Source organism: Sebastes umbrosus, chromosome 15 (assembly GCF_015220745.1).
Source record: "Sebastes umbrosus isolate fSebUmb1 chromosome 15, fSebUmb1.pri, whole genome shotgun sequence".
In the NCBI taxonomy this organism is placed as follows: domain Eukaryota; kingdom Metazoa; phylum Chordata; class Actinopteri; order Perciformes; family Sebastidae; genus Sebastes; species Sebastes umbrosus.
Window position 1 is genome coordinate 23,562,482 of NC_051283.1, and position 27,668 is coordinate 23,590,149.

General features: G+C 40.4%; 1 protein-coding gene across 1 annotated transcript; it reads left to right on the forward strand.

The window, feature by feature from the left end:
- Window positions 1–667: 667 nt before the first annotated feature.
- Window positions 668–27,668, forward strand: LOC119502784 (TGF-beta receptor type-2-like). The gene is made up of 7 exons (XM_037793985.1): window positions 668–946; window positions 4,972–5,113; window positions 7,092–7,282; window positions 13,351–14,120; window positions 14,894–15,035; window positions 24,056–24,180; window positions 26,498–27,668. Exons 1-7 carry the CDS (start codon window positions 874–876, stop codon window positions 26,675–26,677), a joined length of 1,623 nt encoding a protein of 540 aa, XP_037649913.1. The 5' UTR covers window positions 668–873; the 3' UTR covers window positions 26,678–27,668.

Below are 27,668 nucleotides of genomic sequence, written 5' to 3' on the forward strand. Positions count from 1 at the left end.
GAACCCGACGCTGACTTTCGTTGACTTAACGGCCACAGGTGTCGCCGTTAACAAGCATTTCTGAAAGTTACAAACAGTCCCTTTAAGCAGCTGATCGATAGTCCAGTGTTGGTCATGTATGGTTTTTCTTTTGTTCCTTTTCCCTGATGATGGGCCTTGAGGCTAAATGGTTGTGGAAGATTGTGTATGAATGTGAAATTTATATATGTTATTATGTTATTAGTGTAACACAAATATGATGTTGTATATAGTATGTATGTGATAAATTTAATGTACTTGATTTCAGACCCAGGAAGACTAGCTGGTGCCATTGGTATCAGCTAATGGGGATCCTATTTTAAATAAAAATAAAAAAAACAGCAGTTTTCTTTTTAAAGGTTGACAGCTCTAAATAAGATCTGAAAGGTGTGACCACTTTGAAGTAAATCAGGGTGTTTGCATGCATAAATATGCTTGTAGCCTTAAAGGTGAAGCTTCTGGTTTAAAGCTATTTTAGAGCATGTCATTTCAAGTCCTGCTCTGCTCTGCTCTGCCTCTCTCTCTTTAATGACATGCTTCAAGACTTTAAGAGCCACATGAGCATGACTGAGAAGTAGAAGAAGAAAAAAAAAAAACTGTCCAACCCTCTGTGAAGATTTCCTGTTTCATGAAACGTGCACATACTGTGTGAGTCATATAGGGAGAGTCCTGCCTGCTGCTGGTGTGTGTTTACTCTGCTCTGCCTCTGCTCGGAGCTGTGAAGGCGTTTTTTTTTGTTGGTGGAGGAGAAAGAAAGAAGCAACAGGAGGACTGGAGAAAGTCCTCAGAGTCTGGATACTATTAACCCGCTTAATTAATGAGAAAGAGGAGAAGAGTGTTCAGTCCGTTTTCTAAATGGATTTACTTCGCTTTTCCGCTTTCTGGTGTGGAGTGATCCTCTTTGGTTGTTTCCAGCTCGAGGAGGCGGGTGAGTTCAACTTTCTTACTCCGAGAAAAGTTCTGTAAGCTGCGGCTGAAGTTTCTCTCACACACACACCGCCGCTGCTGCTGCTGAGGGGGAAGCTTTAACAGCACTAAGTGACTCCTTTAGGTAGTGAAAGATGAGACTCAGTGTTGTTGTTTACAGGTGTTTTTACAAGGGCCTGTGGTCAATTATTACATCTCATTATAAAAAGTCAAATTAATTTAATAAAAACAACAGAAACTCATCAAGTGCAGCAGGTTATGAGCCTTAAATGCCTCATTTATTCAACAAGGCAAAGGTGTGTTGTTCTTAAATAAATTAATGTCTGTTTATATTATATTATATATATATTATATATATATATGTATATATGTATATATATATATATATAATATATATATGTATATATGTATATATATGTATATATATTATATATTATATATGTATATACATATATATATATATTATATATTATGTATGTATATGTATATATAATATTATATATTATATATAATATTATAATTATATATAATATTATATTTATATATATATAATATTATATTTATTTATATATAATATTATATTTATATATATATATTATATAATATTTATTTATTTATTTTTATTGACCCTTAAATGCCTCATTTATTCAACAAGGCAAAGGTGTGTTGTTCTTAAATAAATTAATGTCTGTTTATATTATATTTTATATATATATATATTATATATATATATATATTATATATATGTGTATATATATATTTTATATATATGTATATATATATTATATATATATAATATATATAATATATATATATTATATATGTGTATATATATATTATATATATGTATATATATTATATATGTATATATATTATATATATATATGTGTATATATTATACATGCATATATATGTATATATATAATATATACGTATATATGTATATATATATGTATATATATTATATATGTATATTATATATATTATATATGTATATATATATAATATTATATATATACATATATTATATATATAATATTATAATTATATATAATATTATATTTATATATATAATATTATATTTATATAATATTATATTTATTTATATATAATATTATATTTATATATATATATTATATAATATTTATTTATTTATTTGTATTGACCCTTAAATACCTCATTTATTCAACAAGGCTTTGGTGTGTTCTTGCTAGCACTGTTAAGCTAGCCCACTATTCCTGTGTCTTACTGAGATAAGAACAATAAGAAGAGGTCAATTAATGTCTGTTTATATTATATTATTACATATATTATATTATATTTTCTATATTTTATCTTGTTTTTACTTATTTATTATATCTTTATCACTTACTTTTTTGTCTTGTTTTTTTTTTATTGAGCTTTAAATGCCTCATTTATTCTACAAGGCAAAGGTGTGTTGTTCTTACTAGCACTGTTAATGTAGCCCACTATTCCTGTGTCTTACTGAGATAAGTAAAGTAAGAAAAAGTAAATTATTGTCTGTTTATTTTATATTATATTATATTATATTATATAACTTAATATATTATCATATTATATTTTCTATATTTTATCTTGTTTTTACTGTATACTTATTTATTATATCTTTATTGTTTACTAACTTTTATCTTTTTACTTATTATTTATTTTATTTTATGTTGTTTACACGTTAGCCTAGCTGTTCACCATGCTACATTAGCTTCACCTGTTGTAAGTCACCACCTTTAAAGCCCACCTTCAGATGGGTTATCTCCATCCTTGATGTGCAGCCACATTGCTAACAGGTCCAGCAGCCCCCCTGAGGAAGACAACGCTTTACCTTCATCTGTCTCCGACTCAGTCCCAGCGGCACCAAGTGGCTTTGGCTGTTCCTAATCCTCTTTCCCCCTCTCTGCAATTATATGTAGCCCTGGGTGACAATTACTACCATTCATCCCTTCCATAGCCCGCCTCCCGGGTTTAAATGACATGCTCTTCCAGAGGAGTTGCTCTAATGATATAATTACTCCGGCTCAACCACCTTCCCACCACCACCACCACTCAGGCATGGACTATCCCCTCAGTGCTGATTTACTTCAAAACACCCCAGCAAAACCCGCCAGGCAGAGCTTAAATTGCGATGTCAAGTAGTTTAGTCTGAAGTTCAAGTGTAATATTTAGATGTTTTTATTTGTGTGGGAGGCTCGCAGTTGAGACAAAGCAATATCCTGCCAGCTTCCGGTGAAAGTATCTCGCTCTGGCACAGGAACAGGATGCCATCGACGTGCTCTAGATTCCCTTGCTCTTTCACGCTGCAGCAGGTTGTACAGTATTTCTGCTGCTGTAAGCTGCAGGTCTCTAACCCCACCCTGCAGAATTGGGGGAAATGACACAGTAGGCTTTTTGTGCAAGGTTGAGAGCGTACGCGCACAGCACCTCAACCTCAAGTCGGTGTGAAGTCAAGAGGCGAACGGAACAGACTTCTTCACTGTCTCACCCGTCAAGAAGTCTGCTTTCACTTACACTTCCCAGTCGCAAAAACGCTGTGGTCATGTGATCAAAGTCTCGTCAGTGCCATCTTTAGACTGCTAGCTACCTTCAGATACATCATGTTTGTTTACAGTCCTTCTTCCGGAGTCTTCAAACTACAGTATGTAGGCAGAAATAAACCCACTTTCTCTCTTGGTTTGGTCACGAGTTGCATATTCTGATGTAAGGATGTGGTTTTAATGCAGCAGCAGCAGCAGCACTGTTTTTTTTCTCTTCCTCTGTTTTTGTGATTTGGCTATTTTGATTTCAGTCAATCTTTCAGTTTGAGTTATTTTTCAACATAAACTCTTATGAGCTGGAAGGAGTACAGTCTTCATCATCTCTCTTTCACCCTCTGCCTCTCTGTTTACTCAATAGACTCACAGCGAGTGGCCTAACTTCATCGTACCTCTTGAGTCTACATTGTGCACACTTGTACAACTCATCACAAAATCATGCGGGATTGTCCGTGAGACACATTTTTTCCTGATGATGCTTCAACCACCGGTGCTAGATTGGTCTTGGGAAATTTGGAATATCCCCTTGTAGGATCATTTCCAGCTCTTAAAGCCACAAGATCCACTTTCAACTCTTACTCTTATGTGGCGGAGGAGAGTACTCCCTTTTTCAGGAATAGGAAGTAGAAGACAGGAGAGATTATTCACCGTCCTTGTTACTCCATCTCTTCTTTCTGTGCCAAACAGAGGCATGCTGCCTGGCGGGTTTTTATCATTAACAGCCTCTCAATGACAGGACAGACTGCGGTCGGAGGATTTCTGTACGAATACAAACACTCACCAACACATACACACTTTTCTTTCTCTCTCCAAACATTCCTGGACACGGATACAGTTCCATTTTTTGATATTCATGAAGAGAGTTGGCACAACGCCTTTCTAAATGAGGAGCCATCTCATCGGCTCGACAAATTAGAGACTCCTCAGCGAGGAGATGCATCCGTGTTTCCTTTGTTTGTTGTTCTTGCCTGTCTGGAAGTTGTCTCCTTAGATGATTATCAAACCCACAGCCAGTCATCACACAATCCTGTCTGTCTCACCGATATGGGTCTGCCCGCTGGCAAAGTCAAGTCTGAACAAGACCGAAGGAGGTGGATGCCACTGCGCGCTGCTCTTATTGTTCAGACTTCACAGGGAGAAAAAGTCTGTCCAGCCCTCTAGGATGAAATAGTTTGGATTCTTCTTGTGGTTATGTTGAATATCTGCCTCTACTTATCGGCGTGATTCCAAAAAAACTCCCTCACTTTAATTAGATTTAAAGTTTTTCTTGCATTTCATGCTGATGAATATCATGTTTATTCCTGTTATTGATCATCGTGAATGTTTTGCATTTCTGAGTTGTCTGTCATTTTAATGTCAAATGTGGGCTGCAACATAATTACATATAAGAAAATGAGCTTAAATCTGTTTTTACAAAGTAGACTCAACCTTTTTTTGTATACCCAACTCACCTCTTATCACTTCTCTTCTCCCTTTGCAGAAGCCAATATAATGAAGGTGAGAAGGCTGTGCAAGTTCTGTGATTTACGGTTCACCAGCTGCACAGGTAGAGGGAGCTGCAAGGCGGACTGCGAGATCACGTCCATCTGCCCCAATTACGACGATGTGTGCGTCAGTATGTGGTAAGTGTCCACTCATCCAAACACACATTTCTGTATGAATAAAAGCCAGAGTTATGATGCAAAATGGTTTAAAGGAACAGTGTGTAACATTTAGGGGGATCAATTGGCAGAAATGGAATATAATATTGCTAACTGTTTTTTCTGGCTGCCGTTATAAAGTAAATAAAATGAAATGTCTTTTCCTAACCATTTTTCCTTGACCTCGATGGAAAACGTCATGAGGTCAGGGGAAGATGTGAAGGAGAATTCAGAAGGACTTAGGAAGAGACAACCGCGGTGTGAAGAGAATACGACTGCACTTCATAAGGCTGCGTAATTATGATGCGACGGCGGCGGATATTATTGATGCGGGTCTGCCGTGGTGAAACTACAATACCCAAAGATGGACTACAAAAGGTGCATTTTTGCCCTGTACGATGTTAAATAGGTCTTTCAGTGACAGGCTCCTTCACCCGCAGTGTGTAAAAGAGAGATACCGCAGGTCCTTCTGCTGCTGTAACACTTTACATCAACATATAATAAAGGATTTTCTGACCTGACGTGGACAACCGGAGAAAAATATGACTTCATTACCGAGGTTGAAATTGAAATAAAAAAAGGCAGCTAGTATAAATATTGAGTTAAATGTTCGAGTTATGGAGAAGGGGTAGGACCATATGTGTAGGCTGTACTTCTTCCTACTCCTTTTCGGACATGTAATATTTCTTTATGTTGATTATTTGTTTATTGACAGTTTGCTATATCGTTTGTTTTCATGAACAGCAGAATGGTGCGTCGCTTTAAATGTTGCGGCCGCAAGGGATTGTGGGATGTTATTATCTCCTTTCCTTTGGTAAAGGATGGTGCGGTGTATCTTATGCTAAAGGGGATAAGAAAGGAAGCGTTGAAGCACCTTTCCATAGCATTTAGAGAACTCGAACAGCTCTTATCATGGCTGCTGCTTGGATACTTTCGGATCATTTCACTCCGTTAGGAACCTTCCTAAGAGAAAAAGACTTTTCGACTGCAGCCACTGTTTTAACTTTTCCTGCTCGGGCCGGAGTCGATAACATTTCTTGCTCTAGAGTTAACCCCCGTCACTCCTCTCAGCCGCCGGGAGCGGCAGCCACCATAGTTCTCCTACATGCAGGTGGTTGCAATCTGCACCTTCACATCTAGATGCTGCCAGATCGTGCACACTGTACCTTTTTAAGTTGAGTATAGTTAAAGTGAAAAAAGCATTTTTCATTACATTCACTTTAGTTCATTCTATATGTACAAACAAAGACATGAGGAAATGAGGGCACAATGGATCCTTTTTTTTATCAGGTTGGGAATCATTTCCTCCCAGAAGCCCTGAAATCTCTTCCTTGAAGTGACCTTTTCCTTTGTCAGCATTCTGGTGAAGACTGGATCATGACAGCACATGAGCGCATTAACGTCCATCAGCATTTAATCTGCCTCCGAAAGTGAGAAGCAGCAGGAAGCAGATTTGTGTTGGTGTTAAAAGCTTCAAGGCCGTGCTGCTGTTTCTCATTATATTAGCGGTGTTACGGGCATGTTCTGAGCTGAGGTCAGCAGAAAGCTAATGGCACACGGACAGCAGCACCTCTTTAAAATGTTCCCCATAGCTGCACGGACAGCGCTGCCCAGCAGGGAAGCAACATTTAAATATGGATATATTTGTGCAGGTTCAGGCTTTTCCTTGTTTCCTGTTTGTAATGGCATTTCAGAATCTCGCTGTTTGTAAATGTGACCTCTGTGTTGCAGTCATTTACATAATGCTGAGACTGTGGACTCCTGAAAGAGACAAATATGCCATTTACAGTTACCACTTTATCACTGTACGGCTTAAAATCGCATTATTTACACAACTGCAGACCTGCCACCATTGCCTCGTTACATGATAATACAGATCTCTGAAAAGGGCAAAGACAACAAATCAAACTTAATCCAGTAAATGGCAGTATTTTTCTGTGTGTTTTTTCTCTTTTCAAAGGAGGAGGATTGATGACAATTTCACCTTTGAGACACTCTGCCACAACCGATCAGATACGCTGTACGGCCTGGTCCTGGAGGATTACAACAACAGCAAGTGTGAGATGAAAGAAAGAAAGGGCATGGGCTCCCTGTTCTTTATCTGTTCCTGCACCGGGGAGGAGTGCAACGAGCACGTCTTCTTTAGCTCCTGTAAGTTAAGACGCAATTATTTCGCCTACTAATCCTATTTTCACCCACTCTCTCTTGAGTTGAGTGAGTTGAGTGTTTTTTTCTTTTGGATTGTGACATTTTAAAATGATTAGGGCTGTCAATCGATTAAAATATTTAATTGCGATTAATCACATGATGGTCCATAGTTAATCGCGATTAATTAAAATGCACTTTAAAGGGAGATTTGACAAGTATTTGATATACTTGCAAATATTCTTGCTTTATGCAAATGTATGTATATATTTATTATTGGAAATCAATCAACAACACAAATCAATGACACATATTGTCCAGAAACCCTTAGCATGAAAAATAAGCTCAAATCATAACATGTCAAACTCAAGCCTAACAGGCAACAACAGCTGTCAGTGTGTCAGTGTGCTGACTTGCCCAAAACTGTATGTGATTATCATAAAGTGGGCATGTCTGTAAAGGGGAAATACCACATTCATATTTAGGTTCATACTTGTATTTTGGGTTTCTACTAGAACATTTTTACATACTTTAATGTGTCAAAAAACACATTATTTTTCTCATACTCTCTGTCTGAATATACCTGTATTCACCCTCCGTCTGAAACGCTCTGTTTTAGTGCCTGTCTCTTTAAGCCCCTCTCCCAAAAAAGCCCAGTCTGGGAAAGGCTTGCAAGAAAAAAATGGTTTGCAAAGCGGTCGTGTCTAGAAGGTAACTAATTGTGAATCCTCACGAGATTCATTGAGCTATGAGAGGCATTGTAGTTTAACTATCCTGACTATCCTGCAGTGATCTAAAGCTACTACGAGGAACGTTCATTTTGTGTTGATTTTAGCGGTCCATGTGAACAATACGGCCTCCAGCAACGTGGTGTCGGTGTTGCCCAGCGGTGACTGACGGCGCAGCGAGGCGAAGCTCTGCTCTCCGTTGTTCAACGGGACCGCAGTTACCATAGGTACCGTCACAGGGACAATAGAAAATGAGACACAGTAAACTCACTATAGACGCATCCAGGGGACATATCCTATTTTATGAGAGCTCAGCTGTTAGCTCCATGCAGGACTGTGCTGCCTACCAGCTGCTAACAACTAACGTTAACTAGCTCTCGTCCTGCCGACTTCAACACTGGAGGTGCCATACATTGTTATTATTACTTACATTATGATGCGTGCAGGTTCTATTTAGTAAAAATGATTGCTTATATAACATTGGGCGAAGGTAAATTCTAACGTTATCATGGTGTGTTCAAATGTAATCTTGTAAAATGTAGTTTTTGGCGAGGAACTTGAATACATCCAGTTCTTTGAAGAAGATGTTTTCACAGCAATATTAAATAGATAATAGAGAGAGAATTATGACCTGTCAGGCTAGTTGTTCCCCCCTGATTCCAGTCTTTATGCAAAGCTAAGCCAAATGGCTGCAGGCTGGCCTTACATTGAACAGACAGACATGAGAGTGGTATCAATCTTCTCATTTCACAAAGAGCAAAAATAACACTTCCAGTAAGTGTATTTCCCGGAATCTTGACTCGTACTGAAAGTATTACATAAGTTACATAAGTTCCTTATTAGTCCGTGTCTCTTGCATTCTTTCAAAGTGGAGCAATAGTTTCGTAAAACTGTTTTATGCATGCAAAAACTTCTTACATCTGCACAACATAACATGATAACGTCATTGTCCCGGTCCGCCTAATATTATTATGCCTGTTTCTATCAGCTTGTCATGTAAGGCGTCATGCATGAACGCTACCACGTGTGCGCCGTGATGCTCTCCAGATACATGATTACAAACAGGTTTCGGAGACATTAGCTTGTAGACTCCAGTTACAACACATTGCCCTGGAATCCGATGTATTTTGACGACAGCATCCAGGCAGTAATAACACGGAGGTAGAGTACATGTCTGAGACCTGGCTCTGCACACAGAGACAAATTAAAAGCATCTGCACAGTGCAAACCACGTAATGGAAATACAGTCGCTTGCTGTTGAGAATGTCGGTGCACTGTCTGTAACGTCTCAGTGACTAACATGGGACTGTGTTGTAATGAAGAAGCTAGCCAGTGACCAGTTTCCCGTTGTGCAAAGCATTTTATCAGACTGAGTTAATATTTTTTTCCGGTAACTGAAGGATACATTTAAGAAAGTCGTTGCATAAGTTACAGGAAATACTAAGTTGTTTTTCACATACCGGCTGAAATACCTCAGAGTTGCCATAGTAACGGGAAACCCTCTTTCACCATTGTATTGCTGCTCTGACAAGTGGGCTAAGGGTGTTTTTAACCATGTTATCAGAAATACATTTACAAAAAACTTATTGGAAATGGCAAGAACAATACAAAAGAGACCTAACTAGAGAACAAGAAGCTTGTGATTTATTTTTTTGCAATTAAACTAAAGAGCAATTTTATGTAATTTATGAATTAATCTACCAGGTACAGCTTCAAAAAGTTTGATTAAACTTAAATTATGCTTATTCTTGTTTAGAGTTAGATGAGAGGATAGGTACCACTCTCATTTCTGTGCATAAAATATGAAGCTGTAGTTGGAGGCAGTTTGCTTAGCTTAGCATAAAGACTGGAAACGTGGAAATAACTAGCCTGAATCTGCTCAAAGGTAGCAAAATCCATCTACCAGTACTTCTAAAAGTCATATCTGTTTAACCCTTACAAAATTCGTAGTGTAAAAACATGAATTAACGGTGCCAGACTATTTCTTGGCCAGAAGCAATGATGAGTGTCCCGCTCTGCTGACAAGATTCCAGGAAGTCATTGAGCTTTTTGTTTTATGTTGTTCCAGATTTCGTTACCTTAGGACAGAGCCAGGCTAGCTGTTTCCCTCTGTTTCCAGTCTTTATGCTAAGCTATTTGTCTCCTGTCTGCAAATTCATATGGAACTGACGTGCATATCAACTGTTAAATAGGGGACTTGTACCAATCTTCTCATCTAGCTCTGGGCAAGAAAGCAAAACTCTCCCGAAACCATTCCTTTAAAGGTCCCATATCGTGAAAAGTGAGATTTTCATTACTTTTGTTATTATAAAGCAGGTTTAAGTGCTATATAAATACTGTGAAAGTATCGAAACGCTCAATGCATTGAGATATACACACAGCCCGTTTTCAGAAAATTTGCCTTTCAAACAAGCTGTCTGTAATTTTGTGATGTCACAACTGTACAATATTTAGACCATTTCACAGTGTTAAAGGTTAACATTTCAAATGTTTCCCAGTTTATTTCTGGTTGCAGTTTATGTGAGTAACATCAGCTGGCAGGAAGTAAACATGGACCCAAGCTGTTGCCTAGCAACGCAATTCTGTTGAATTCTCTTTTTTTTTGTTTGTTTTTATTAAATTCCGTTAAAATGCGCTAAAACAGAGCGATTCAGACAGAGGGTAAATACAGGTATATTCAGGCAGACAGTATGAGAAAAATAAAGTTTTTTTTAAATATTAAATCAGGTCATAAACATGTTCTAGCAGAAACCCAAAATTCAAGTATGAACCTGAACATTTTGCATAAGAAGGGAACTTTAAAGAATACTTTCACTTCACAAACATTGCTCAAGAGCTTTCAACTGAAGGGAAATCTTAAATTAACGGGGTTTAACCAGTAATCGCCTTAATTTAACATGAAGAGTCGCTTTAATTCACAAGTTTTGCCATTTATAGAATCTAGTATCCTTTAAAGGAATACTTCAACCACAAAATGCCCATTTGTATATCGATTCCTCACCCTGTGTTTCCTTGAGTCCTTGAAGAAAAACTTTGTTTTTCTTGCATGCCTCCACGGTGAACGAAGAATCCAAAAACTGAGAAAATTCTTAATGATTTAAGTAAATGGGGTTCAGGTTTAACAACAGCAAAACTATATCAAAACATCTGTTTACAAACTCTCACACAAATCATGCAGTATAATCCTAGTCTCATTTATCCAGTTGTATGCCCACTACTTCACAAAAACATGCATCTTCACTAAAACCTTATTATTTAAAACACTTCAGCATAAACAGTCTCACGCTTGAGCAGGCGCGCTACTCGTCTGTGCGAGTCCGGACGAGTAGCACCTCTGCCTATTTTGGCCTGTTTTAGTGAAGATGTATGTGTTTGGGGAGAAGCGAGCGTACAACTGGATAAACAAGACTTGGATTATGCTGCAAGAGTTGTGTGAGAGTTTGTAAATGGAAGTTTTAGAATTCAAGTTTAACACAGGATGAGGAATTGTTTTACAAATGGTCATTTTGGGGGTGAAGTATTCCTTTAAGTGAGGGTTTTGGCCAAAGCTGAGAGAGTCCGGGAGGCACAGTGACAGGTTTGTTGTGAGAAATAGCTTCTCACTCTGCGAAAATAAAAACAAACTGGCTGGGGCCATGTTGAGGATTTCAGACATGTGGTTTCCTGTTTGGAAAAAAAAATGAGAGAACCAGAGGGCTCGACTGGGTAGTCGGCTCGATGCCTTCCCCAGTCATCCTCCTCCTTTATTTCAACCCGACTCCTCACATCCACACTTGCCTCTAAAATCAAATCTAAAAATGATCAGTTCTTAAGCAAAATGGGAAACGTGAGCATATTTCTGCTTTGAAACTATTGTTGTGTCACATTAAGGTCTTTAATAGCTGCTAATTTTAAAATATTTAGGAAAGTTGTGTGGCGGTTTAGCAGCAAGACGTATAAATGATTTAAATTTAGAACTGCGGACCAATTGGGGTTTTCTTGTTTTAGTGTGTTGTGTCTGGCGATATAGCTTTTATAGGTCGGTTTATGGCTGCAGCTTAAAAGACTGCACCATAAACACAGCACAAGCATAAACTTTCACTGTTTGCCAAAACCGTCGGAGCTCCCAGACGCACAAATTATAAGAATACTATAAAGAGACACAATATGTGGTTGACTGGGTCAGGGTTTGGAGCATTTCGCATTTTTTGTGGCCCAGACGCTAACTTTAGCTTTCTGATGCTTTTAGTCATTCCAGAGGGAAGGCTCAGGTTCCTCCGCCGCTCTGAGAATATCACTTTACTCTTACGCAAGACGCTGATACGGAGATGGAATTTGAGTTTTATTTCTTTTGTACTTTTGGGAGACAAATTGTTTTATGTTATTACTCATTCCATAAAAAACACAAGTGGAAAAATATAGTGTTTCAAAACATCGTACATCGTGTTCACACAGAGGAGATAAAATAATAATGTCTCCCACTTTTTAACCTTATTTTGAACTATATAAATCAATCAATCAAACTCTATTCGTCTAGCACCTTTCATACAGGTTAGTGCAGTTCAATGTGCTTCACAGATGACTGACGAGCTGAAAATAAGACAGAAATGTGGACCAGGAAAACAGAAAAGACGAAAACAATCCAACAATTTAACAATTTGATAATTTGACACAAATGCATGAGACAATAAAATGATAAAAATGTAATAAAATAGTATTCAAAGCTATAATAACAGTAATAGTAGTAAAGCAGTGTGAAGTAAAAACTACATGAATAAAATTAAATACAATAGAATAAGTGATTAATAAAATAACTAATAATTTTACAACTTAAATACTGTAAAATAAGATAATAAATAATTAGATAAAATATTAAAATAATAACCATAACCAATAATGTTGTTGGTAGTTGCTGTTCTGGAGCTTTTGATCATATTACATGATCTCGGTCAGCAGATGGAGTTTACCCAGTGGTCATGAAATTTGTTCAAATATCCATTTTTCCATTTTTTAAGAATGTATGTCGTATCAAGAGCTACTAAACAGAGGTTGAGATTATTTTGTAAAAGGTTAAGAATGAATTTATTAAACCTACATCACTTGTTTTTGGGCACTTGGAAGCAGAACAACAAGCTGTAAACACTGACAAATTATCACTTGTGTATAACATGTGTTGCCTAAACAGTAGCTCTGTAGAGCTGAGGAGAGCTGCAGAGTTCGGGGGGATAACTCTGTGTGGGTTTGTCAATACCAGTGTTTCTTTTCCATTGTTAATGTAATGATATAATAGATTAGTACAGCTTTAAACTCAGCTATGTAAATATGGGCTTGTTCATTATTTTAATCATTTGTCTTTTGTTCCCTCAGCTAAGGAATCCCAGGTGGTGGCAGTCATCCTAGTGAGCCTGGTGCCTCTGCTGGTCATGGCTGTTCTCGTCATCACTTCCTTCTACGTTTACCGGGTCTACCGCCAGCGCCAAGCCAAATCCAGGCGCAAGAGGGGCCTGGACTTCAGCGACGGTCGCGCCATCATGACAGACGACGAAGGCTCGGACAGCAGCTCCACGCACGCCAACAACCTCAACCACAACACGGAGCTGCTGCCCATCGAGCTGGACGTTCAGGTCGGAAAAGGTCGCTTCGCGGAAGTTTACAAAGCCAAACTCAAGCAGGGCTCCTCAGTCAGCGAGGAGCAGGGCTTCGAGACGGTGGCCGTTAAGATCTTCCAGTACGAGGAGTACGCCTCCTGGAAGAACGAGAAGGAGATCTTCTCCGACGCAGACTTGAGACACGACAATGTGCTTCACTTCCTGACAGCGGAGGACAGGAAGGCGCAGAGACAGTGCTGGCTGATCACGGCCTACCAGCCGAGAGGGAACCTCCAGGAGTTCTTGATCCACCACGTCGTCAGCTGGCACGACCTGTGGCAGCTGGGGGCTTCGCTAGCGCAGGGAGTGGCGCACCTTCACAGTGACCACACCACCTGCGGTCGCTACAAGGTGCCTATCGCGCACAGGGACATTAAGAGCTCCAACATACTGGTGAAAAGCGACCTGACGTGCTGCCTGTGTGACTTTGGCCTCGCCCTCCGCCTGGACAACGCTCTGTCTGTGGATGAGCTGGCCAACAGTGGGCAGGTAAAGCCTTCTAATCCTACATTTGTTTTTTTTTATATGGTTTTACCTAGCTTTTGATCCCCTCGGAGATAAAAAAAAACTCCCCTGTTATAATGTTTCGCCCCAGACACAGGCCACTCCAAGCCCTGCCATATATTCCTTTAAAGATATTCATCAGACCTCGAGCAGAGGCGTGCTATCAATCAAACTTTTCATTTCTGATCCTCACCACGTAGGGATCTCTAAATATTTGGCACCCTCTATCTCTTGGCCCCAGATGGATAACGCTGATAGAAATCATGTTGTAAGTGTTCCGAGGTGGTCGTTTTATAATAGTCACAAGAGAAACAGGCTTGATTGATTCTTAATGGACTCATTACACTGATGTAATAGGCCAGAGTCGTATTAGACTCCGTTATGAAAATGACTCATTATACAAAGGCCTCACCCTTTGCTCGCGCAGCACACCTAATGCATTGTAATGCCCTTAATGCATCTGGAGGAAGCGCCAGCGAACACATTTTCCAAGGTGGCAATTATGTGAAGACAAGCGGCGTGTTGTTGAGCTCAGAGCTACCATTTGTTTTCCCAATTATTTTTTACACATCAAACATGTTTTGATTCAGATGAAATGTGATGTGACAACTTACCGCAGCACAGAATCACCACCTGTCACTTGATTCATGCAGGTAAATAACTCTCACAGCTAAGACGGTCTACGTAGCCAGGCTCCTCGGTGCTATCATGGACTTTAATGACACAGAAATGTTTTTCATCTTGCTTTTTCTTCTCAGGTTGGTACAGCCAGGTACATGGCCCCAGAGGTGTTGGAGTCCAGAATCAACCTCGAAAACATTGAGTCCTTCAAACAGGCCGATGTTTACTCCATGGCTCTTGTTCTGTGGGAGATCATCTCCAGGTGCAACGCAATCGGAGGTAAGATGTGATCAGTACACACATTATTGTAGGATGAAGTGCTGGTGTTGTCTCTTTTTAAAAGCGGATAAGCATATTTCCCAAAATGACAAACTATGTCACTTGTCTTATCAGGAACAATTGTGTTTTGTGGACACCTGCTTTAACCCTCTGAAAACCGACTGACTTCACTGTCTTCCAGAGTCTTTCTGTCTTAATGTGGTATATAGGAGGGATTATTGATCATTTTGATCAACTCTCGAGTGATAAAAAATTATTAAATTTAGCACCAAATCTGTGTAACAAATGGTATCAACCCAGAAATTGCTGCAGCAACTTATGAGACATAACAGAGCATGGGAATGACCATCATATACTTCTGTCATAATGTTCTAAGCCCTTATACACTCACCGGCCACTTTATTAGGCACACCTGTTCAATTGCTTGTTAACACAAATAGCTGATCAGCCAATCACATGGCAGCAACTCAATGCATTTAGGCATCTAGAGGTGGTGAAGACGACTTGCTGAAGTTCAAACCGAGCATCAGAATGGGGAAGAAAGGGGATTTAAGTGACTTTGAACGTGGCATGGTTGTTGGTGCCAGACGGGCTGGTCTGAGTATTTCAAAAACTGCTGATCTACTGGGATTTTCACACACAACCATCTCTAGGGTTTACAGAGAATGGTCCGAACAAGAGAAAATATCCAGTGAGCGGCAGTTGTGTGGACGGAAATGCTTTGTTGATGTCAGAGGTCAGAGGAGAATGGGCAGAGTGGTTCGAGATGATAGAAAGGCAACAGTAACTCAAATAACCACTCATTACAACCAAGGTACGCAGAATATTATCTCTGAATACACAACACGTCGAACCTTGAAGCAGATGGGCTACAGCAGCTGAAGACCACCCGGTATTAGCACCAGCCACTTCATTAGGTACACCTTGTACCCAATAAAGTGGCCGGTGAGTATATACTCTCAAACTTTAATTTTACACACATTTTAATTCATTCATTCATGTTTATTTCTGATTTATGACTAGAACAACTTGACACAGCGCTGAGCTTCATCTCAAATTAACCTTCAGGTTCTCAGCTTTCAGATGATGTTCACCACTTCTATGTGACATCTACTGTTGACCTGCTATCTCCCCCTAAAGACCCTCTGTACCCGCCTCAAAAAGACAAAAAGGGTCCTTTAGTGGGTCTCTTAGGGTTAAACATGATATAGTAGCATGGTACCCTACACACACAGTAAACATCACATGTGACCTTTAGTTAATAATGGACACAACCGCATTTTCCCTGGTAAATTAGAGATTAGCCCGGGCCGCTGAGTGTAAAGGAAATCAATAGAAGCACTGATTGATGAAATTCCCTTCGGGGGCCTGTGAGAATATCCTCCGAAATACTGTAAAAAGAAAAATTGCCTCCGCAGCTCGCCTGACCTCTGAGGAATACGAGCACATTGACGGCTTGACCAATTAGGAGCGCGGTGACCAACTCCACCTTGACTTCACTTTACTAGACGTGTGAAACTGAGCACCAGGACTTTATGTGTGCCTCTTCCACGACTCATTTATCACGGTGGGAACAAAATCCAAGAGTGTCAAACACACAATCCGTCTTGTAGAAGTCTCAAGGATCAGCCTTCACTTCGCTAATGTACCGTTACTTGTGTTTGTCATTCTGTAGTGAAAACAAGGCCAGGATATGTGCAAATAATAGAAATGGGTGATTTTCCGAAGGCGAACCACGGGGCAGTATTTCATGTCGACGCTCGAGTCGTTTGTTTTCACTTCCCTTTAGTGTCTCTGTGGTCCAGTTTGTTTCTGTGACTGCTCCTGTCTCCATTGTGTCAGAGTGCTGATTGAAAGCCGGGTTTCGGGGCATGAACGCTTCTACTTTGGCGTTTTTCCTGTTTTGCCCCCACGATCGCCCCTGTGGGGGGGGCCCTCCTTGGAAGTGTATAGCACAGTTAGACGCTGCCCAAGAGAGTTACCCACAATCCCCCTTGCTTTTCTTTCCCAACAGCAGGAGTATGTGTGCCCTGTGGGTACACCTTTGAAAAGAAAATAGACTATTTCCTGTTTTTGCAAAGAACACAGCCCTCAAGACACGCTGTTCTTAGACTGGAGTTGTAAGTATGGATGTCTCCTTTATATGAGGATGTTTTTCTATGTCTCTTGAGGGCGGACCAGACAGGATACACGTCGGTAGAGACGGACTAAACGAATCCAGGCTAAGTTAGCGTGGTTTTCCTCTTGAGGGATTTGAAGGCTTTATTCAGCCCACTCATCCTCCATCCAATTTCATTCTTTCATTCCCTTACTTTGTATTTATTTTCATCTCTAGACAAACAGAAACACGGCAGCAAACATTATTTTAGACCCAGTTTTTCTGAATATCCTTGCCTTTAAAAACTTCAGCTCAGTTTCTCCACATTTTTCTGTGTCTTTCTTCTTCCCCTTAGGCAGGTGAGGCAGCAGTTAATCACCCTCCCACTGCACCGAACACTGTAGAGACAGCCGTCCAGCTTTACTCCCAGACAGACAGGGAGGACAGGCTAGCGTAGATTAACTGGAGGGAGGGGTAAGCAGAGAGAGAGGGGCTCCCGTCCCACCCCTGCACCGGAATAGAGATGAAACATAGAAGCAGCTGGAATGTGTTTTTCTGTATATCTCTATCCAATTTTTTTCCAGACTTGGCATCTCCTCGAGACAAGCGGAGAGGAATCTGTAGTTCATTAAGGCCACAGCCCGGGGAGACGTTCTCATGCTGTAAGGTTCAAAATGTTGCACAAACACAGCCAGCATCCTACCTTGATAGACGACGAGGAAGTTGCAAAGCTGCGTAAATGAGATGCGGTAATTTGGTTTTGCTCCGCTGGCAGCTTAAAAAAAAAACCTCTCCTCGTGGATTGTAACGCTGGCAGAGATCTGGTATTGATTCTGGAATCAGAGCGCCATGAGAGTAAAGCTGATGTGTTTACTTAAAGAGTTTCATGCTTTCACGCTGCCGGCCTCTTGTTTTGTTTTTTTTTGTCCCTGGAGGTCGGTGAGTCACTAATGACACCCCGAGAACTCACCTTCCTTTTGAGACAAAGTACGAACACGTGCACACGCATGGAAACTCAGAGTGACACATCCCGGGGCATCATTATAATGGCTGGGTTGAATCCCTGGTTTCCTCTCGTCTCCGATGCCACCCGCCCGTGCGTGTGTGTGTGTGTGTGTATGTGTGTGTGTCTGCGTGAGACAGATGTCTGATCAGCGCTCTGCGTCTCAGTGGCAGGCAGCCACACAGCCGCTCTGCCACAGTTCCTGGGGCCGCAGTCTGATCTGAGATCTGCCAGGCGAGAAGAACACAGCCTGTCTTGTCGACAGCGCCAGTCAGCCAGCCATGAGCCATCACTCTGCTTACTTTATCTTCCAAGAGTTAGAGTGAGGGGGAAACAGAGAGATCAACACACCTCAGAGAGAAGGAAAAGCTGGATTCAACGCTCGGGCCTTTTTTTTTTTTTTTATCTCCGCCTCTGTTCCCTAAAATGTCTCTCCTGTATAATTTAGCCGGTCCAGATTTAGGACTCGGAAAGACTACGAGGGCGTTCCTCAGGCGGGTGGGGCTACGCAGGGTGGATAATAGTGGAGCGGTGTTGAATGTGGAGCTGCAGACAGAGAAATGCCTTCAGTCCCTAGAGGGAGAGGTTGGGCTAGACTGGAGAGGAGAGGTTAAGGCAGCTGCTCTCCAGATGTCAGAACATCAACTCCTCCAGGACTGGAGGGCCTGATGGTCCTGTGTGTGTGTATGAGTGTGGGGTCTGCCATAGTCCACATTTGGGAACAAATTTGGGACTCGATTGTGGATGAATTGGGGACAAAATGTGCGTGCCCAATTTGGTTTCACTCCTTTAATGGGGTTAGGTGAAGGTTAGGCCGTGTATCAGCTATAGTTAATGTCAGGGGAAGCCTCCAGGGTGAGTCAGTGCCATATGTACAAAAGTAACGTGTCACGCGCTCGCCTACATCTGTACTAGATGACTTTAACAACCTGTGAGGAACACAAAACAAGTGTCGCAGCCACCGCAGCCTAATGAAAACCAGCAGAGGCTGCTGGGAGTGGATTAGTCAAGCTGTTGTTGCAGACAGACTTTGGGAAACAGACAGTGTTATTGCGATCACATTACTAATGTATTTCCAAGCACATGTTGAAACTGCAAGGAATTTTTTTTTTCTGCATTATTTATGTGTTTAAGTGACAGGATTTCTGTTCTTCTTTTTTCAGTATTTATGTTTTGTTGAGCGTAATTAGACAAAAATGTGATCTTTGAACGTCAGCAGAACAAGAATATCAAACATATCAGATGCTGGTTTGGATTATGCTCGCTCTCAACTCTGCTGTAATCATTTAGGATGGTTTGTGTTTCTTTTAGAGCTGTCAAAGTTAACGCGATAACGCAAATTCATTTTAACGCCACTATTTTCTCTAACACATTAACGCAATTGATCTTTCGGAGGTTGTAGCTTTAGGGTTAGGGCTCAGTTTTAAAGCTAGATTGAATATACTCGCATCATATGAAACAAGTTAACCTAAGGAATTCATTGCTACCAACTATGACATACAAGCTTGTCACGAAGGAGGTTAAATAAGGCTGCAAGCGTGCGCTAAATCTTTTGAGGAAAAACTGGCATTGCCATTTTCACAGGGGTCCCTTGACCTCTGACCTCTAGATACGTGAATGTAAATGGGTTCTCTGGGTACCCACAAGTCTCCCCTTTACAGACATGCCCACTTTATGATAATCACATGCAGTTTGGGGCAAGTCATAGTCAAGTCAGCACACTGACACACTGACAGCTGTTGTTGCCTGTTGGGCTGCAGTTCACCATGTTATGATTTGAGCATGTTTTTTATGCTAAATGCAGTACCTGTGAGGGTTTCTGGACAATATCTGTCATTGTTTTGTGTTGTTAATTGATTTCCAATAATAAATATATACATACATTTGCTTAAAGCAGCATATTTGTCCACTCCCATGTTGACAAGAGTATTAAATATTTCACAAATCTCCCTTTAAGGTTCATTTTGAACAATTCAACAATTAACTTGCGATTAATCACAATTCAATATTTTAAACGATTGACAGCGCTAGTTTCTTTCTTTTTTTGTTTTAATCCTGTTTAGCTTGCTGGTGCAGTTTGACCATTGATGTCTAAACATATATGTCTATATGTAACTGTACTGTACTGTACGGAAACTGTACCGTCATGGATGCGTGTCACAAAGCTCCTGCAGCGTAACATTCATAGAGAAGCTTCCCCCAGTCTGCCGTTGTAGCTACATTTAACAGAATTTCTTTTGGCTGCAGATTCCCAGACAGTTTCTACAGGCTAACATGGCTTACAACTAGCACGGAAAAATAGACATTAAGGATGAAAATATGTGCTAGCTTTGCAAAAATTCCCATCACTACATGTCAGCTGTCGTAGGAGACCCAGTGTAAGTTCCCTCTTTGTTAACGGGCTGAACTTGTTCCATTGCTTCACAGAAATCTTGTCAATATGCACTGTGTGAGTTCTGCAAGCCACAGCATTCCTCGCCTGCCCTGTGTTGTGTTTTCAATAGCTTTTGCTAGTTCAGAGTTTAATTTAAGGTTTGCCTGGAGAAAAAAAAAAAAAACCCATCTTTCCCTTTTAGAGCAGGCGGCTTGGCCAATCTTTCCATCCTGGAATACACACTTTTGTTTACACTGCGAAATGCTCAGTAGTATGATTCGTATATTTTGGACCCATTGTTTGGAGATGAACACGTAAACATGTTTGTCCAAAAAGTGGATTTGCAGTCCACAACACAGTTAAACACCCCCTCTGACCTGTCAAAACAAAAAGAAACATCTGGCTCCGTTTTTCTTTAATGTTGACTTACGGTTGGGTGGGGTTATGTTGAAGCTTTACCAAACCAGAGCAAAGAATAAATAAAAATAGGAAGTTTCAACCTCTGAAAAGAGTCTTCTGTTGAAGGGCTGCACAATTAGGCGTATATTAATCGGGATTTTTGGCTTCCCACAATTAAAATAACATGGTCGACTGCAATATTGACGTCTTAAAATCCGTGCTCCACTCCGAGATAACGGCATATCAAATCAAGCGCTTCCTAAAGTAACTGCCACTCACCAGCCGGCGATCGAGACGTTTTAAGCCGTCTTGCCGATGTGTTCGCTCCCTACTTTCCTGAATGTTGCGGTTGCCCTCCAGAGTAGAAGAGTATTATGCTGTATATTGCTCATTTTGCCCATCAGACGGGCAGATGTGCCCGGGAGATTCAACATAGATAGTCATACAATAATGTATTTATACTCTTTATACAGAGAGGCAGACATATTGAGCTTTTATTTGATTGTTTATTTGCTTTTTATTTTAGATTATTTGAAGTATTTTTAATATAGGTTGAGGGAGGAAGGATAGAGGAAGGGTAGATAGAAAGAGGGGGTGAGAATGGAGGAAGGGTGGATAGGAGGAGGGGTGAGGGAGACGAAGGAAGGAGGGCAGAGTGGAGAGGTGAAGAGGGAGGAAGAGGAATCTACTGTGGTCCAACCTGAGCTGAACAACCTGGAGCCTCCTCCACCTTTCTGTTGCCATCACACTTCTTGTTCTTGTGCATCCAGCTCAAAATACCCCTCTTCTTCTTCAACTTTTCTTTCTCCACCTTCTCCTGTTGGTTTTGCTTTTCATTTTCTCCAACTCGCTCTGTCTTGCTAAATAAGAAACCTCTTCTTCATTCTCAGACAGAGCTCCTCCAGCTCCTTCTGGTCTCCCTCCATCTGTTCTACCTCCGTCCCCGCAGCGCTGTTATTTGTCGGCCATGAGAAACAAGAGTTCAGACATTTTGCTTCCACAGCTGGTGTGAGAGCTCAGTGAGCTGCTGAGAGAGATAGATTATCCCTCTCCTTCATGAGATCAAGGATATGAGTGTCCCTTTGATCGATCTGCTCCTCCACCTGTCTCAATTTCTTCTTGTAGTCAATCTGCAGCTTTTGGCTCTCAAACATCGCATGTAACACCTGGAGGTTTTGTTTCTCTGCCTGATACTTTGCTACCATCTCTGCATATTCTCTAGAAGCTCCTCCAGCCTGCTTATTCTCAGGCAAAAGCTCTCTCTTTCCTTCAGGGATTCTCTCTTCTAATCCACCAGGTCGTGTATCTCCCTTGTCCATGTGGTGGATCTGCTTTTGAGCGAATGTAGTATGTAGTATGTACTAAGAGTAAAAAGAGAAAGTATGCGATTTGGAACGTAGCCTTTATGTGCACTTCTCAGCACACTTAGGAGACGTATTCAGAGCCAAGCTTATCCCACAATGCACCACAATCCCACAATGCAGGACAAATCTGCACTGTGCTTTTCATTCAGTTTATGTTTGCAGTCTGTGTGTATTTAGAGCCAGATATACTGTATCATAGCACCAGCTAATTGCACAATCACTGACTGGGATTGCCTTGTAGGTGTATTCTTTGTGTAATTATGAGCTCAAAAGAGGCGAGTCCAGCTTTAGGTTTGTATGCACGCTTAGAAAAAAGAAAATATAACTGAAGAAACAACAGAAACCAATTCTACTACAATAAAATGTAAACATAATATTCAAATAAAGACAAATACTCCCACGTTACAGTAGACGAATTACAAGCTGCTATATGCCTTTACTCTATATTTTATATCTTAATGACACTAGATAGCAGCTACAGCATTGTTGTAAGAAGTTTCACTGAATTTGTTTTTGATTCCCATCATTATTAGTCATTAGTTATGATACATTTCCCACTTCGTCATTCAACGTTATTGTGCAATAACAAACTGTATGTTTGACTCATTACACCGAGTCAGGTTTAAACTTGTAAAATGGATAGTTCAGGTGTTTTGAAGTGGGGTTATAATGAGGTAATTATTCACAGTCAGTTTATTATCTACAGTAGATGACAGGTAGCACTCCCTCAGTTTGGAGAAACACACAGGAGTTACAGCACGGGAGCAAAGCAATATACTGCTGTGGAATAGTACCTCATACATCCCCACTTCAAAACACCCAAACTATCCCTTTAAAGTCACAATGTACTGTATGTACTCTTGAAGTACATATCTGTGTTCGTAAGTGAGGACATTCTCTGACATACTTATGGTAACATATGAGAGGGATCATCGTGTTCAACAACAGTGACAGTCGATTTGAGGCCACTTCGAGCCTAAAATAAAGTAGACATTGTGTTATCTGTGTCTGTTTGAAGGCTTTTGTCTGTCTTTGTCAAGGCGTTCTCTGCTATTTCATCTCCTGATCATTTTTTAATTATTGCAAATCCACTTGAACTATTCACTTCAACATTCTCATGTGCCTCATCAGGCTTTTCTTATCTCCACGGATTCTCTGAAACTCGTGTTTTTCTTTATACAAGCCCTCTGCGCTTCAAAGCAAATTGGAATTTGATTTGTTGTTTTACTCCAAGGATGCATTAATTCATGTAAAGATAAATTGGAAAACTCTTGACCCACCGTTTCCAGGCTGTATCCTCCACGACAGCGCTTTGAAATATTCGCCCTGAGTAAACTCAACTGGTAAATTGCTTTTGACAAGCACTCCGGATTTTGTTGTGTAAGAGAGCTGACACAAAGCCAGAGCTGCGTTGGTGAGATGCTTTAAGCCCATTGACGCTGAGGGTAAAAATGTGATAATAATAAGTGTGTCTCTTCAGCAAATCCCCCCCCCTACCCCTCGGCCCCTCTATCAGCAGCACCGGGTTCTTTAGTTGTTTGTGCTGCTTCAGTGCTATTTAAAGTTTGCAACCTGCAGTTTTAATTTAGAGCGCACAGTGAATCCTTTGAGAGGTGTTGTTGATGTGTGAGCTGTGGGGCACTGCCATCTGATCTCACCTCAACAGAGTTGTATCCTTCAGTAGATCTTTCAAGGTGTATTGCTTGTATAAAAACAACCAAAACTCACCTGTTTGTTGAGATCTCAGGCTAATTTATCCGTACATATTTCTTGTTGTTGCAGAGGTGAAAGAGTACGAGCCACCCTTTGGGAACCTGAGGGAACACCCGTGTGTAGAGAGCATGAAGGACAGCGTTCTCCGAGACAGAGGAAGACCTGAGATCCCCGACAGCTGGATCAACCATCCAGTAAGAGGCACCACACACACACACACATACAGTACTGTGTGAAAACCTTGAAGCTGCAGATTTCATGTTTTAACTCTATGAACTCCTGAGGGCTGAGGTGAATGCTTTCATCCTTTGTCAGATTTCAGTTAGCTGTTGAGTTAACCTTGGCACATATACAGTGATGTTGTTAAATGTCAGTGTTGATTTATGAGCACCGTTCCTTATAAATAAATAAACAAACTAATAAATAAATAAACAAACTTAATAAATAAATAAACAAGTCCTGTTGGACAAGCTACAAAAAGCATCAAATAACAAACCCACACAACATAACCTCAGTGTTTCAGGCTTTATGGAACCAGAGGAACTAAACTCAAGAACAAAACTGGGAACCAAAAGTCCCTGTGGACATTCCTGTTTCCGTTTTCAGGCAAAAAATTAGGCAAATCATACAGATTAAAGAGGACCTACCTTTTGGGCTTTTTCCCTTTCTTTCAGTGTGTTATATAGTTGTTTTTGTACATGTAAAAGGTCTGCAAAGTTCTAAAGTTCATACCAAAGGGAGTTACTCTCCCCCACAGAAACACTGCTCCTGAACTGCCTGAAACGTCTTGCTTGAAGTCCCGCCTTTTCTTCTAACGTAGTGATGTCACCAAGTAACACATTTGCATAATACCCGCCTAGCGGCTAGTTTGGAACGCCCTCAAACAAAGTTAGTTAGAGCGGAGCTGGAGCGGAGTCCGAAGAGTTTGGTTCAGTTGACCAATCAGAGCAGACTGAGCTTGTGTCTACGTGTGACTGCTGGTGCAAATTAGCTGTTGAGCTAACCTTGGCACATTTTAAATGTCAGTGTTGATTTATGTGCACTATCCCTATAAATAAACAAACTAATAAATAAATAAACATGTCCCATTGGACAACCTACAAAATCTGATACAACAGAACAAAGAAATGTTGATCGCTCGTCCTAATATTGAAGGGCCAGTGTGAAGGATTTCAGGGGATCTATTAGCAGAAATGTAATAAATCCTTTTAAAATAGTGTCATCCAGTTCTTCAGTATTTTGTTAATGAAGCTGTACACAAGCTGAAGCAGCCGCGGCCTCTTTGTTCGACCAGTCAGCGATGTTTTTGGACATTCGGATGTCATGGCACCGATGAAATTTGCAAAAATTAGTCGCTAATACTCACATGCATTAGTGCCTGAAGCTTCTGTCTGCATTTGCTGCGTTAAAACATACAAGTCAAAGCACTTATATCATTTCGTATGTACGGACTGCAGGAATATTAGCAACTGGTGATCATAAACAGATAAACTGGTTATCATTGCAATGTGAAGTGAAGATACAGTACGTATTATGACAGTTTTACTAGAGCAGTGCTTATTTTCTATTACAGTAAAAGTACTCTGTAGAGTTTTTGCTCTTTAGTAGCACTATGGAACAGTTTTTCATGAGTGTATCCATTCAGTCATTATTGTAGCAAATCTATTTACAGATTCTTTTACACATTTACAAATCTGATTACATACACGGATTCTGAATACACCTTTGCAGATTCCTGTACACATTCTTAAATCTCAGTGCGCATTTAGAGATTTTACACATTTACAAATCGGATTACACACACACACACGGATTAACATATAGTTACACAACTCTCCTCACGCATTTGCAAATAGCTCTGCTACAGTAATGCCCCCATATGTATCCCTGTTTTGTTTGTCTCGTGCACGCGCAGGAGGATGCATGTGCACACGAGGATGCATGTGCACACGAGTGGCAGTATACATTCCTGCCAATGGTTTACACAGCAGGGAAGGAAACTAGCAAACTAGTAGACCTGGATGTAAACAATTTAAAATACTTACAGAATTTTGTAAGAGAGTGAAAATTGGCTTTGTAAATGTTTTATGAGGAAAGAAATGCACTCATTTGTCAGACCTCAAGGACACACAAACAATGTGTTTTGGTGTTTATATTAAATGTAAACATAACTTTTGTTTGTTAACAAGAAAACTCCACAGGGCACCTTTAAGCTTCCTTACATACTTTCTGTCATTTCTGTTTATATATTGCGAAAGGTAGTCTACTCATTATTTCCATTTAAACTAATTTAATTTAAAATAGTCATTATAGCCTTAATGAAGGGAGGATTTATTGCAGGGCTGTATAAGTTTGTCTGACACACAGATTGACACACATAAACACACAGATGGAAACGCATAAATACACATGAACATTCATAGTTTCAGCTTGAGGTGATGAGATTCCGTCTCAGTCAGACTCGCCCCCAAGTCTGCATTATTGACTGATTATATCTGTGCTCCCGTGCAGGGCATCCAGATGGTGTGCGCCTCCATAGACGAGTGCTGGGACCACGACCCGGAGGCCCGTCTGACAGCCCAGTGTGTCGCCGAGCGCTTCGACGACATGGAGTACCTGGACAAGCTGTCAGATCGCTCCGACTCAGAGGAGAAGATCCCCGAGGAAATCTTAACGGTGGATGAGAAGTAGTGCTCAACAGACACACTGCCCCCACCAGGGCGGCAGAGGAATCGCACCCAAGCAGCTGGGAGAGAGAGAGAAACTCCAGTGGATGCATTGTTTGCTGTGGGTTTGTCAGAAATGCGTTGACGGAGGAGCAAACTGGAAAATCATGATGAATCAGAACTGATAGCAGAGATGGACTTCCATATACAGATCAGGACCAACCATAAATATAGACTTGATTTGTTCTCTTCTACATGCTTCAAAGACTGGATCAAGTCATAAACAAACAGGGAAATTACATTATAAAGCTTTTTTTAACCAAATACTATTTGCACTTTATCAATATCTATGCACACCAAATGATATATTTTTTTTGTTTTGACAATACATTTCAGGTATAGGACATAAAGGGACCACATGTATTTAGCAAAGAGGATAAAAGGGAGTAACGTAATATATTAAGACACTTAATAACACTAACTTCCCCCTTATAGTTTATTGACTATACGTTTTCCTTGGTGGCCTGCCTTGGATATATGTCTGCGGGACTGGATTCAAGGTGCAAGTATAATTTCTTGTGGCATGAAATGGAAATTACCCACAGCAAAGGAATAGAAAAACCCATCCAAGGCAGTAATCTGCAGGGAGAGTTGATATCTCAAGGACTATGATTTGTAAAATAAATTCAGCCTGAAAGGGAAAAAAAGGGAATAGATATACTGTATAATGTGTGTGTGAATGCGTGCGTGTGTGTGTGTGTGCATATATTACTCAGAGGACTCTGATCTCGGTCTGTTTAGTCAGACCAAGAGCATAAAGGGAATAGAGCCATGTATAATGGACTCTAAACAGGAAGTCGCAGACCGCTGCCTGTGTATACGCTATAAAAGCTGAACTAGACATTTTTGTTACAGAAAAGGGAGTTCTGATCCAGCGGTCAGAAAAGATCTATATCAAAGTCTTTTTTTTTTTTTTGTATAAAAGTGTAAAGCCATAATTAAAAGTGTTACAGGTC

Bases quoted from the DNA above. Each gene is read 5' to 3' on its own strand.
- LOC119502784 (XM_037793985.1), top strand. From the start codon at position 874: ATGGATTTACTTCGCTTTTCCGCTTTCTGGTGTGGAGTGATCCTCTTT. The intron at 5,114-7,091 runs GTAAGTGTCCAC...CTCTTTTCAAAG, and splicing joins GATGTGTGCGTCAGTATGTG to GAGGAGGATTGATGACAATT. The intron at 15,036-24,055 runs GTAAGATGTGAT...TTGTTGTTGCAG, and splicing joins CAGGTGCAACGCAATCGGAG to AGGTGAAAGAGTACGAGCCA.